The following is a 14,186-nucleotide window of genomic DNA, read 5'->3' on the forward strand; positions in this document are numbered from 1 at the left end:
TGAAGTTTGCCAGTGAACACCTGGATGATGCCGAGAGTGATTGGGAGAAGGTGCTGTGGTCAGATGAGACAAAAATTGAGCTCTTTGGCATGAACTCAACTCGCCGTGTTTGGAGGAAGAGAAATGCTGCCTATGACCTAAAGAACACCGTCCCCACTGTCAAGCATGGAGGTGGAAATGTTATGTTTTGGGGGTGTTTCTCTGCTAAGGGCACAGGACTACTTCACCGCATCAATGGGAGAATGGATGGGGCCATGTACCGTACAATTCTGAGTGACAACCTCCTTCCCTCCGCCAGGGCCTTAAAAATGGGTCGTGGCTGGGTCTTCCAGCACGACAATGACCCAAAACATACAGCCAAGGCAACAAAGGAGTGGCTCAGGAAGAAGCACATTAGGGTCATGGAGTGGCCTAGCCAGTCACCAGACCTTAATCCCATTGAAAACTTATGGAGGGAGCTGAAGCTGCGAGTTGCCAAGCGACAGCCCAGAACTCTTAATGATTTAGAGATGATCTGCAAAGAGGAGTGGACCAAAATTCCTCCTGACATGTGTGCAAACCTCATCATCAACTACAGAAGACGTCTGACCGCTGTGCTTGCCAACAAGGGTTTTGCCACCAAGTATTAGGTCTTGTTTGCCAGAGGGATCAAATACTTATTTCCCTCTGCAGAATGCAAATAAATTCATATACTTTCCACAATGTGATTTTCCGGATTTAATTTGTGATGTGCTATCTCTCACTGTTACCAATAACCTACCCTTCAATTATGGGCTGCTCATGTCTTTGTCAGTGGGCACACTTACAAAATCAGCAAGGGATCAAATACTTATTTCCCCCACTGTATATCAGATAATGGAACAATCACACTACCCACTGCAAACTGTTTAGCACAACACTTTGAGGACAAAATCAAAAATGTAAGAAATACAGTAAAAGGGAAGACAATAAATCTCAATGACTACGAAGAAATTATCTCCAGTGAAGAGTACATAAGTACATAAGTAAGTACATAAGTAATGCCATACTGGGAAAAGACCAAGGGTCCATCGAGCCCAGCATCCTGTCCACGACAGCGGCCAATCCAAGCCAAGGGCACCTGGCAAGCTTCCCAAACGTACAAACATTCTATACATGTTATTCCTGGAATTTTGGATTTTTCCAAGTCCGTTTAGTAGCGGTTTATGGACTTGTCCTTTAGGAAACCGTCCAACCCCTTTTTAAACTCTGCTAAGCTAACCGCCTTCACCACTTTCTCCGGCAATGAATTCCAGAGTTTAATTACACGTTGGGTGAAGAAAAATTTTCTCCAATTTGTTTTAAATTTACTACACTGTAGTTTCATCGCATGCCCCCTAGTCCTAGTATTTTTGGAAAGCGTGAACAGAAGCTTCACATCCACCTGTTCCACTCCACTCATTATTTTATATACCTCTATCATGTCTCCCCTCAGCCGTCTCTTCTCCAAGCTGTATAGCCCTAGCCGCCTCAGTCTTTCTTCATAGGGAAGTAGTCCCATCCCCGCTATCATTTTAGTCGCCCTTCGCTGCACCTTTTCCAATTCTACTATATCTTTCTTGAGATGCGGCGACCAGAATTGAACACAATACTCAAGGTGCGGTTGCACCATGGAGCGATACAACGGCATTATAACATCCTCACACCTGTTTTCCATACCTTTCCTAATAATACCCAACATTCTATTCGCTTTCTTAGCCGCAGCAGCACACTGAGCAGAAGGTTTCAGTGTGTTATCGACGACGACACCCAGATCCCTTTCTTGGTCCGTAACTCCTAACATGGAACCTTGCATGGCGTAGCTATAATTCGGGTTCTTTTTTCCCACATGCATCACCTTGCACTTGCTCACATTAAACATCATCTGCCATTTAGCCGCCCAGTCTCGTAAGGTCCTCTTGTAATTTTTCACAATCCTGTCGTGATTTAACGACTTTGAATAACTTTGTGTCATCAGCAAATTTAATTACCTCGCTAGTTACTCCCATCTCTAAATCATTTATAAATATATTAAAAAGCAGCGGTCCTAGCACGGACCCCTGAGGAACCCCACTAACTACCCTTCTCCATTGTGAATACTGCCCATTTAACCCCACTCTCTGTTTCCTATCCTTCAACCAGTTTTTAATCCACAATAGGACATTTCCTCCTATCCCATGACCCTCCAATTTCCTCTGTAGCCTTTCATGAGGTACCTTGTCAAACGCCTTTTGAAAATCCAGATACACAATATCAACCGACTCCCCTTTGTCCACATGTTTGTTCACTCCTTCAAAGAATTGAAGTAAATTGGTCAGGCAAGATTTCCCCACACAAAAGCCATGCTGACTTGGTCTCAGTAATCCATGTCCTCGGATGTGCTCTGTAATTTTGTTTTTAATAATAGCCTCTACCATTTTCCCAGGCACCGACGTCAGACTCACCGGTCTATAATTTCCCGGATCTCCCCTGGAGCCTTTTTTAAAAATGGGCGTTACATTGGCCACCCTCCAATCTTCCGGTACCACGCTCGATTTTAAGGATAAGTTGCATATCACTAGCAGTAGCTCCGCAAGCTCGTTTTTCAGTTCTATCAGTACTCTAGGATGAATACCATCCGGTCCAGGAGATTTGCTACTCTTCAGTTTGCCGAACTGCCCCATTACGTCCTCCAGGTTTACCGTAAAGTCAGTAAGTTTCTCCGACTCATCCGCTTGAAATACCATTTCCGACACCGGTATTCCACCCAAATCTTCCTCGGTGAAGACCGAAGCAAAGAATTCATTCAGTCTCTCCGCTACGTCTTTGTCATAAGATAGAAGAAAAGAGAATGTGTGGCAGATAGAAACTGGTCAAACTTTTCACCTATTGAGACAAAAGTATTCAAAAATTTAATGCTAAAATACTCAAAGTCCCAATGCCAATTAGATACCTGTCCAGCCTATTTACTGAAAAAACCCTCAGAAAGTTCTTGCTCTAGGAATTACATGGATAAAAGAATCCTTAAATACAGGCTCTTTTCCAAAACAATCTGGCAAAATTATACTTACCCCCTTCCCAAAAAATCAGAAAGGAGACCTAGGAGATGTCACCAACTACAGACCGGTGGCTTCAAAATCTTAGAAGGTATAGTCGCAGAACAATTAACACATTTTCAGGAATATCTATTACATCAAAACCAATCTGGTTTCAGAAAAAAACTACTGTACAGAAGCACTGCTAGGTACCTTGGTTCATGAATTCAGAAAAAGTGTGAGTACTGGTCATCAAATAGCACTGATGCAAATTTGACCTCTCAAGTGTCTTTGAAATAGTAGACCATAAGATACTCCTGAAAATCCTAGAATCCCCCCCTCCGAAGGGACACCACCTTGTAGGGGTGGAGGGGCTTGTGTGTTTCAATGACTTAGAGGGCTATGCTGAAGGGTTACCCATATCAGACAGGCCTCTGAAGAGAAACCAGACAAGGAGTGTCCCAAACTGGGAGAGTGGTAAGATGGTGACCTGAAGTTCGTATGCCCAATGGCCCAGCTGCCCTCTGAAGTTTCGTCTTCTTTTTTTTTTTTTTTAATTGGATTTCAATACAATACAATAGAAGCAGGAGCTCACCACAGTACGTTACCTTAACTGAGAGGAAGGGGACAACCGGCGGTCAGCCGCCGATAGCCAGCGTTTTATCCCCTCAGCAGCAAGTGTGGGACCGCTGCGCGACGAACTGCCAACAGATGAAAGGGTTGGCGAGTCCTTAGATTAGCGCCGGTGAAGGAGCGTCGACGCTCTTGGACCTGGAAAAAAACAACTCCATCGCTCCCGAATTATTCAACCACCATGTCCAAAGGAGTGGAGGAGTGAGTTAGAGGTATATGCTAAAACGGAGGACGTTTACAGCAGAACCCGAATCGGCGGAACCACTCCTAAACACCTATGAGAAATCAACTTGGAGTTTTTGGCTCCCATGGAGGTTACATTGAATACCATCTGGAACGCACCTCGGGACCTAACGGTGGCAGTAAATAATTTTGTTTCAGATATAATTTTATTAGAGAGTTACATGGACAATTCAACTGAACCCTTTGAGAGTAAAAAATTGATATAACAAATGATTCTACATGAGCAAGATGTGGTTATGATTTTGAAAATGATAATAGACCAGAAATTTTGAATAATAAAATGAATATTATTATAGATGATTAATATTGAGATTATTGTTTTTCCCAGAGTTCCGGGTATGACTCCTAAAGTTTTCTTCAGAAATATTTCCTCAAATTATTACTTTAAAAGGAGTGAAGCCTGTGAAAACTGGGATTACTTTAATCAGTGGGATTTGAATTAGAGACTTAAGTATATGTATTGTTAAATAACTTCTGGTTTTTTAAAGAGAAAGAATGTAATCAGATGTATTATTTTTAACTAATATTGGACAATAAGTATGTTTTCAATGAAATGATTTGACTATACACCGTATTGGCCTTGAAGAAGCCAACCAGATGATCAATGTGGAATAATGAATTAGACGAGTAATATCTGGGGATAATCAGGTTAATACCACGTTTTTTTTTTCTGTTTACTGTTTAATTGATCTCCTTATCTTGTTTCACTCTCCCTATTCAGTGGTCTAAGGAAGAGAATAGAATTACCTGACTGAAATAATTCCTACATATTACTTTCTCTGTATTTCCAGCAAGTTGTTTTATCGCTTGTAAAAATTTAAATGGTTATAAATAAAAATTAAAAAAAAAAAAAGAAAATCCTAGAATCCCTTTCCAGTCTCTTGCAAGCCACCTTGAGACTGCATTCTGTGGGAAAAGGTGGGGTATAAGTGCTCTAAAATAAATAAATAAATGGCATAGTTTTGGAATGGATGAGAGGTCTCTTCACCCTCAGATCTTACAGTGTGAAATGGGGTGGAATCCTGTCAATGGACTGGAGCACATACTGGAGTTCCACAGGGATCTCCTCTATCACCAGTCCTATTCAATGTCCTGATGTCCACCCTGGGTTTCTATATGGAAAGGAATGGAATTAACTGTTTCTCATACGCAGAAGACATAACACTATTTTCCCTTTTATAAAGGCAAAGATGATGTTAACACACTGGTCAACCACGGTCTGACGTTGGTTGACAAATGGGCATCATAGAAACATAAAAACATAGAAACATGACGGCGGATAAAGGCCAAATGACCCATCCAGTCTGCCCATCCTCTGTAACCCCCAATTCTACCTGTTCCTAAGCAATCCCACATCCTTATCCCATGCCTTTTAAAATTCTGGAACAGTCCTAGACTCCACCACCTCCACCGGGAGGCCATTCTACGCCTCCACCACCCTTTCTGTGAAATAATACTTCCTTAGGTTACTCCTAAGCCTATTCCCTCTTAACTTTGTCATATGCCCCCTCATTCCAGAGTTCTTCTTCATTTGAAAAAGGCTCTCTTCCTGTACATAAATGCCCTTGAGATATTTAAACGTTTCTATCATGTCTCCTCTCTCCCTCCTCTCTTTCAGGGTATACATGTTGAGGTTCATAAGCTTGTCCCTATAATTTTTGCATTTAAGACCGTTTACTAATTTCGTAGCCGCCCTCTGGACCGACTCCATCCTGTTTATATCTTTCTGTAGGTGCGGTCTCCAGAACTGCACGCAGTACTCCAAATGGGGCCTCACCAGAGACTTATACAATGGCACTATCACCTCCTTTTTCCTGCTGGTCATGCCTCTCTTTATGCACCCAAGCATCCTTCTGGCTTTGGTCGTCGCTTTTTATGTTTGAAAGCTTTAAGGTCATCAGACACAATCACCCCCAAGTCCTGCTCTTCCTTCGCACACTGAAGCACTTCACCCCCTATACTGTACTGTTCCCTCGGATTTTTGCAACCCAAGTGCATGACCCTGCATTTTCTGGAATTAAACCTTAGTTGCCAAATATCGGTCCATTCTTCTAGCTTTGCTAGGTCCTTCCTCTTGTCATTCACACTCTCCAGGTTGTCCACCCTGTTGCAGAGTTTAGTATCATCCGCAAAGAGACAAACCTTACCAGACAGCCCCTCCGCAATATCGCTCACAAAGACGTTAAAAAGAGCCGGCCCTAGGACCAATCTCTGCGGTACTCCACTGACAACCTCCTTTTCTTCAGAGCAAGCTCCATTTACCACTACCCTCTGTCTCCTACCAGTCAACCAATTTTTAACCCAATCTGTTACTCTAGGTCCCATACCGAGGGAACTCAATTTATCAATCAGTCGCCTGTGCGGAACCGAGTCAAAGGCTTTGCTGAAATCCAAGTATACCACATCAAGCGCCCCTCCCACATCCAACTGTTTGGTCACCCAGTCGAAGAAGACAGTCAGATTTGTCTGACACAACCTGCCACTAGTGAAGCCATGCTGCCTCGGGTCCCGCATTCCATGTAGTTCAAGAAAGCTCACAATCCTCCTCTTTAGAAGCGTTTCCATTAGCTTACTCACCACTGAGGCCAGAATGAGAGGTCTGTAATTCCCAACCTCCTCCTTACTTCCACTCTTGTGCAAAGGAACCACATTCGCCCTTCTCCAGTCCGCCGGGACCACTCCAGTATCTAAGGAAGCATTGAAGAAGTCCATCAGCGGAGCCGACAGAACTTCTCTGAATTCCTTAAGCACCATCGGGTGCATCCCATCAGGCCACATCACTCTGTCTACTTTCAGTTTGGCGAACTCCTCACGAACACAGTCCTCTGTAAACGGGTCTTGGTCTACCATACATCCATCGCCTTTAGCCTTTGTTTTCTGCAGCCCTACCCCAGGTCTTTCATTTGTGAACACAGAGCTGAAATAATCATTAAGCAGTTCAGCTTTATCCTTATCATCTTCCACATATTTCTCTCCCTCAGCTTTGAGCCTCACAATGCTATTATGGCCCTTCATCTTGTCACTTACATATCTGAAAAAGGTCTTATCCCCCAATTTTACCGTATTAGCTATCTTTTCCTCCATTTGCCATTTTGCTTTCCTGATAGCTTTTCCAGCTTCTCTTCGCTTATTTAGGTATTCTCTCCTATCCTGAGACGTCTTGTAACGTGCAAATGCTAGCCTCCTTCCCCTTATCTTTTCAGCTACTACATTCGCGTACCAGAGAGGCCTTCTTTTCCTCTTACTTTTATGTAATTTTCTAACATAAAGGTTAGTTGTCTTTAATATAGCTCCTTTCAGTCTTGTCCATTGGTGTTCTACATCCTTCAGCTGTTCCCATCCCGCTAACTGTTCCTTGAGAAATTTTCTCATCTTGGCAAAGGTAGTTCCTTTGAAATCCAGGACCTGCAATCTCGAATGAGCCCTCTCTTCTGTTTTAATATTGAACCATACCATACGATGATCACTAGATGCTAAATGGTCCGCCACCTTGACGTCAGAAACGTACTCTCCATTCGTAAGCACCAGGTCCAGAACAGTTCCATCTCGCGTCAGTTCCGTCACCAACTGCTGCAACAATTCTTCCTGTAGGGAATCTAAGATCTCTTTGCTTCTGGACGACCCCGCCGCCGGGACACCCCAATCAACATCCGGCATATTGAAGTCACCTATCAGTAGTACTTCCCCTTTCCTAGCTATCTTGCGGATGACTTCAATTAAGTCCCTGTCCATTTCCTCTGACTGTGAGGGTGGTCTGTATATCACTCCGATATAGATACTTTTTCCTTTCCCTCTTTCCAGTTTAACCCACAGCGCTTTTTCCCTACCCCACATGTCCTGCAGTTCTGTATATTAAACTGAATTGAAAAAAAAAAACAAAGATTTTAGTAATCACAGCACCTACTATGGATGTGTCAAACATACATCAATGGAATACAACTGAAAATTGAAAAAGAACTGAAACTACTAGGGATAACGATCGACAGATACCCAACCTTTGCTAAACAATGTCAGCAAATGGGTTAAAAAGCCTTCAGTGTACTCAAAAAACCTCAGGAGAATACGTCATTGCTTCAGCCGAGACAATTTTAGACTATTGGTACAATTTCTCGTCCTTGCACAAATCGATTATTGTAACGTATTATATGTAGGCTGTGTAACATCAATTAGAATAAAAGATACAAACAGTACAAAATGTTGTAGCTAGACTGATCTTTTCTAAATCAAAATATGAAAGTAACTACTTTGTACATCACATTACACTGGCTACCGTTTGAAGAGAGAGGGATTTTAAAACTCTGCACCATGATACACTTATTTCTACAAGGCAAAATGTCAGAATATCTAAACCGTTGGATAGTACTACCCAAAAAGAGACTGAAGAATGAAAGGAAATCTTCCTGGACCTAGTATTTCCATCAACAAAAGGTGTCAGATTTAAGATAGCACACTCAACAACTTTATCGTATCTAATGGCAAAATGGTGGAACGATATACTAGTGACAATAAGATCAATATCAGAGTACGGAATTTTCTGTAAACAGTTGAAGACTCACCTATTCAGAAAATATGCTAGGGAATGAGGGATAATGTGTACAGCACCCCAATATCCCCCCTAACCACAACGATTATGACCCTAAAATGTAACAATGTTTTTCTTCTTGAAATGTGTTGAGTCTAAAATGTAACAATGTCCTTGATCTCTTAATGTAAGTCGCGCTGAACCCAGTCTGGGAATGCTTGCGACTAATAAGAAATAAAGTAAAGTAAAGCAGAGAGGATCTCTAAAAAAGAGGAGAGGATATTAGAGATTAGTAGAGGACATGGAAGGGCAGACAGGATCGGCCATATAGCCTTCATCTGCTGTCATTTTCTGTGTTCTTCTGTCAGCTTAGCCTTCTGTGCTGTAATTAAGCTGCCCAAGTATCTAGGGGCCTACACTTTTACTAGCTGTATATTTCCCCTTCCATCCCTGCCTATCCAGGAGAACACCTCTCAGACTAAGAAGGAATTGAATAAAAGGATCCTTGAAGCTGTCTTTCAGTAACTCAAAGTTATTGGCACCAAGCATTTCTCCTCTAATACCAGTGCAACGGAAATGTCTTTGAGACCTTCACCTCTGCACTTATATTTGTGTTTTAGATTTTTGATATACCACCCAGGTGTCCCAGCAGAGCTGGAAGGGAAATCTTCTTCTACTGGACAGCACTGCTCAACTCTAAGGATAAGAGGACCATCCTGCATGCCTGCTGAACTTATCTTTCAGGAATTTGTACAGTCTCAGACTAATTCCATCACCTCCACCAGGATGCCGTTCCATGCATCTACCACCCTTTCCATAAAGGAATATTTTCTTAGATTATTCCTGAGTCTATCCCCTTTCACCTTCATCCTATTCCCCCTCATTCTAAAACTTCCCTTTAACTGAAAGTGTCTGCCTCCTATACATTTGTGTCATGGAGTTTTTTAAATGTCTCTACCATACCCCCCCTCTTCCACCCTTCTTCCAAAGTCTACTTATTGAGATCTGTCCTCATATGCTTTTTGACAAAACCACCAACTATTTTAGTAGTCACCCTCTGGACCGACTTAATCCTTTTAATACATTTTTAAAGGTGTGATCTCTCAAATTGCACACAGTACTCCAAATGAGGTTTGACCAAAGGCTTATACAGTGGCAACATCACTTCTTTTTTTCCTGCTGGCCATACCCTTCTCTATTCACCCAAGCAGCGTGGGGGGGGGGGGAGGGGGGGGAACAAGTGATATTGCCTCTCCATAATTCTGTTTGGCCACCTTAAGATCATCACATACATCATCCCAAGTTCCATTCTTTTTTTGTATACAGAAGTACTTCATCCCCTATACTGTACTGCTGATGCAGTCATTTGGGAGGCTGGATAGTAGCTGCCACTATCTTTCTGTTTAGAGCAGATGGCAATAAACGCCCATGCTTTGGTTCCTCTATACTCTTGGTGCCAATGCAGTTATGGAACACATTACCCACAAACTTGAAAGCAATCAACGAAACAACTATCTTTCGAAAATCTCTGAAGATATTCTTCTTCAACAAGGCCTACAACGAGAACCTACAGCCTCACTAAGTCACCTCACCAACTCACTCAATTATGAACGCTTACCTTCTATAACTACCCTAAGCACTCTCTTCCTTCTTCTTTTTTCCCTTCCTAATCGCTACACATTACTAACTGTATCTGATCTGATATCCTGAAACGACAATTAACAAATCTATGTAAGCCACATTGAGCCTGCAAATAGGTGTGGGAATGTGGGATACAAGTGCAATAAATAATAATGCAAATTCAGACACTCTTTCCAAAGTCAAGAAGATGCAATCTTTGGAGCCTTTAAAGTCTCCTAGGTGATATTTTTGAGCCAATGTTCCAGGCTGTGGAATCGGAGACAATAAAACTGAACCTTAAAATTCAGATGGTTAAAAAAAATATGGGTGGAGGGTGGGGAAGAGGAGAGATGGGTATGACCAAGACTGATAGGCCTTGCATGAAACACAGAGCAAAAAGTAACTAACATCACTGAAAAAATATGACCAAGGCTAAGAGGCTTTACATGCAACACAGAACAAAAAGTAACTAATATCACTGAAAAAATAATACAATTTGAAAATGGTGAGAAACGCGTCAAGCAATTACTAAAATGGGGCCTGATCACATTAAAAAAAAAACCTTTGTAAAAAAAAAAAAAAAAAAACAATAAATAGGACTGCGGGAGCCTTACCTTTGCAGTAACAGCTATGTGAAAAACCCTGCCCATATTCAGAAGAAAAACCTTTTTGAAATGTGGTCTCTGTTGGCACCATCAAATGAGGTTACTCATATGCATGGCTCACAAAGAATTTTACCAAGTTATTCTAACTTTTCATCCATAGCCACAACTCGTTCTCTTCCCTTCCACCTACTACCTCTTGATTTCCACCTACAGTCCCTGGATGAGTGCAATAGAACTGGAGTCTATCACTGTTCTTGTGGTGCTTCAAAATTGTCATCTAGCACTTTTTTTGTTTTTACTATTTTTAAAAATGACATATGGAAAGCTGATAACAAGCAACTCTAGGAAATATGGAACTAAGATGTGGGAGGTAGGTGGGAACAGAGTGAGGTGAGAAAAGTAAGATTAAAAAAAAAAAGATGCCAGTTTCAGTGGGTAAACAATGAACCGAAGAGGGGGAGGGGGAAACACAGAGATAGAGAGCATGAGAGCAGATTATTAAACAAAGAAAGCAAACTGTAGAAGAGAAAAAAGGATGACAGGGGAGAAGCAAATGTTGTGCAATGTTGTCAGTCTGCCAGCCACGTCATTTCTTCCTTTCTTGTGCATTTTGCTTTCCACACACCACCACCTCAAGAAGCTGCCTGGCTTCTTGAGTAACATTGCAGTCTAAGACCTGATGAAGGCTATGCTATGGGCTCTTCCATGCCTTCTTCAGAATATTGCATTCTCAAGACCCCTAAAATGTATATTATCTGTAATAAGCATTTTGTAAAACTGAATTTACAACCAGAAAAGGATGCAACCATTAGGGCTCATGTACAAAATGTCTCACAGACACAAAAAGGAGCAAATGCTCTACTACATTTGGCCAATTATCTCTCAAAGAATATCATATGGTCACCAGTTTCTAACACCTTCAGTGACTCAGTCATTACTTAGTACACCATTGCTCAGCTGGTCATGCACAATACTATTCTATTTCATAACCTCAGTGACACTCAGTTCTGCAGAGCATTATTAAATATTATCAAGGTTGACCATCATTTACACACAGCTTTGGTCTTTATACAAATTCTCTATGACATTATGTCTATCCTTGTATATTTCACACCAGCTTCATCTATTCTCTACTTGAAGGAGTAGCTTCCTTTTAACTAGCCAACCAAGTATATCATCCAGCCATCCAATTTCTGGATTAGAACTGTCAAAAGCCTCCATAGCAGAATAGATGCAGTACCTAAAAAACATAACCTAGGATCTTCTGGGAGTCTCTGTGGTGAGCACTTTTTTAATTAACTATTTTCTTTAAATAACTTACAATACTTCTAAATTTAAAAAAAAACCCACACACATTTTAAAAATGAGGTGGTGGTAGTGGTGGGGGAGGGGGCAAACAGGAAATAACGTTAATAGATCTGTTTTTAATCTCATGTATAAGCAAACCTTCCAGGGACATCAGTGTCAAGTTCTGTAAAACTACCTGTGACTGTGATGCTTCCTGTTGAGAAAATCTGCAGGGTTGCTCTTAGAGATTTGATTCTGTAGCATGCTGCAGGATGAAGTTCTGGTTCATAACTACAACAAAGAAAAACTTTAGATGCAATGCAACAATTCAAAACCAGATAATTGATTTAAATAGTAAAAATCACTTTGGTTTTAAATCCATATCAGAAAACCTACCTAGCGTGAGGTCTGTTGTTCTTTGTGAATTCTGGCAATCTTATCTCAAATGGCATGGTACACACGGCCAAAACATTGACAACTTTAAACTCAGTGAATTTTACCTTTGTGAAAGAAAAGGAGGAAAGAAAATGTTAAGAGCACATTTGAAGGTTCTTCATGTTTTAAAACTTGACTCCAACCACTTAATCTGCTTCAGGTTTCAGCAATTGATGAATCAGATTTTATTCAAAACATAAATGTGTATTAACAAAAACCACAAAACAGCCTATGCAGGCACCACAATACATAACACTCAAAAATGCATTGCAAACTAACCCACTTTACAGATGGATACCAAGCATGTAAAACCTGGAAGCACACTGGAATGCTTTTGAAATTAAAGACATGACAAAAATCCTATTAAAGAAAAAAATACTGCTGATGTTTTAAATACATCCAGGGGTGTGCTGGTAAATTTTTAACAGGCTCTTTCTCCGGACGTAGCCAGCTCTGCAGTTGGAAGGGCCGGGGGGGGGGGGGGGGGGGAGCAACACTTGCCTCTCTCTCCTCCCTCCCTTCGTGCGGGCACGCTAGGCATACCTTTGCTGGCAGCCACCACTCCCAACGTCTTGCTCTGAGCAGCATGCTGGAACTTCTCTCACATGCTTGAGAAGTCTCAGCCTGCTGCCCAGAGCTGGAAACAAGGAGTGGGGAGCAGCAGTAGTCTATTTACTTGGTGGCAGGGCTCAGCATCCCCACCAGCAAAGTAAAAGAGAATTCAGCAGGGGGCCCAAGCCCACATTTTGGGAGCCAGTTGTTAAAGTAGCCATGGAGGGCCTTACTTTAACAACCAGCTCCCAAAATTCTTAAAAACTTAACAACCGGCTCTTAAGAGCCTGTGAGAGCCTGCTCTAGCACACCACTGAATACATCTGATATTAAGTCCAATCTGAAAAATGGGTCACCGATTTAAGCAGTAAAAGTCATTTTGGTCAAATGAAAAAGTAATACCTCCATAGCTTTTAAGTGGAGATACTGCAATGAATAAAACATTTATTTTATTTATTTGTTACATTTGTACCCCACATTTTCCCACCTATTTGCAGGCTCAATGTGGCTTACATAGTACCGTAAAGGCGTTCGCCAAGTCTGGTTGAGAAACAAATACAAGGTTATGTTGTGGTCGAATGAGGAAGATGTGTATCAGATATCATGAGGGTCAAGGGGAGTGGAGATTATATATTGTCCAGTATGATCATTGGTATTGCTGTGTTGCCTGATGTAGGGGTTTATGTTGGATCAGTGGGGTAAGCCTTTTTGAAGAGGTTGGTTTTTAGTGATTTCCTGAAGTTTAGGTGGTCATGGATTGTTTTCACAGTTTTTGGGAGTGCGTTCCATAGTTGTGCACTTATGTAGGAGAAGTTAGATGCGTAAGTTGTTTTGTACTTCAGTCCTTTGCAATTTGGGTAATGTAGATTTAAATATGTTCTTGATGATCCGGTTTTGTTTCTGGTTGGTAAGTCTATGAGGTCTATCATGTATCCTGGGACTACGCCGTAGATAATTTTGTGGATCAGGATGCAGATTTTGAAGATGATCCGTTCTTTGATTGGGAGCCAATGCAGCTTTTCTCGGAGGGGTTTTGCACTTTTGAATTGTGTTTTGCCGAATATCAGTCTGGCTGCTGTGTTTTGGGCAGTTTGGCGTTTTTTTGTGAGTTGTTCTTTACATCCCGCATAGATTCCGTTGCAATAATCTGCATGGCTTAGGACCACTGATTGCATTAGGTTTCGAAAAATTTCCCTCGGGAAGAAAGGTTTTTCGCGTTTAAGTTTCCACATTGAGTAGAACATTTTCTTTATTAAGGAGTTTACTTGGCTCTCAAGA

At 41.5% G+C, this 14,186-nt stretch overlaps 1 protein-coding gene across 3 annotated transcripts in view; it reads right to left on the reverse strand.

The window, feature by feature from the left end:
• Positions 1-14,186, reverse strand: part of TBPL1 (TATA-box binding protein like 1) — a 99,852-nt gene that overhangs the window by 27,640 nt on the left and 58,026 nt on the right. For all 3 annotated transcript variants that reach the window (XM_030198460.1, XM_030198461.1, XM_030198459.1), the window contains exons 5-6: positions 12,318-12,421; positions 12,118-12,212 (exon numbers count right to left, since the gene is read on the reverse strand). In XM_030198460.1, the coding sequence (XP_030054320.1) occupies positions 12,118-12,212; positions 12,318-12,421 (199 nt within the window). The remainder of the gene's footprint in view (positions 1-12,117; positions 12,213-12,317; positions 12,422-14,186) is intronic.

Source organism: Microcaecilia unicolor, chromosome 3 (assembly GCF_901765095.1).
Source record: "Microcaecilia unicolor chromosome 3, aMicUni1.1, whole genome shotgun sequence".
NCBI classification, from domain to species: Eukaryota; Metazoa; Chordata; class Amphibia; order Gymnophiona; family Siphonopidae; genus Microcaecilia; species Microcaecilia unicolor.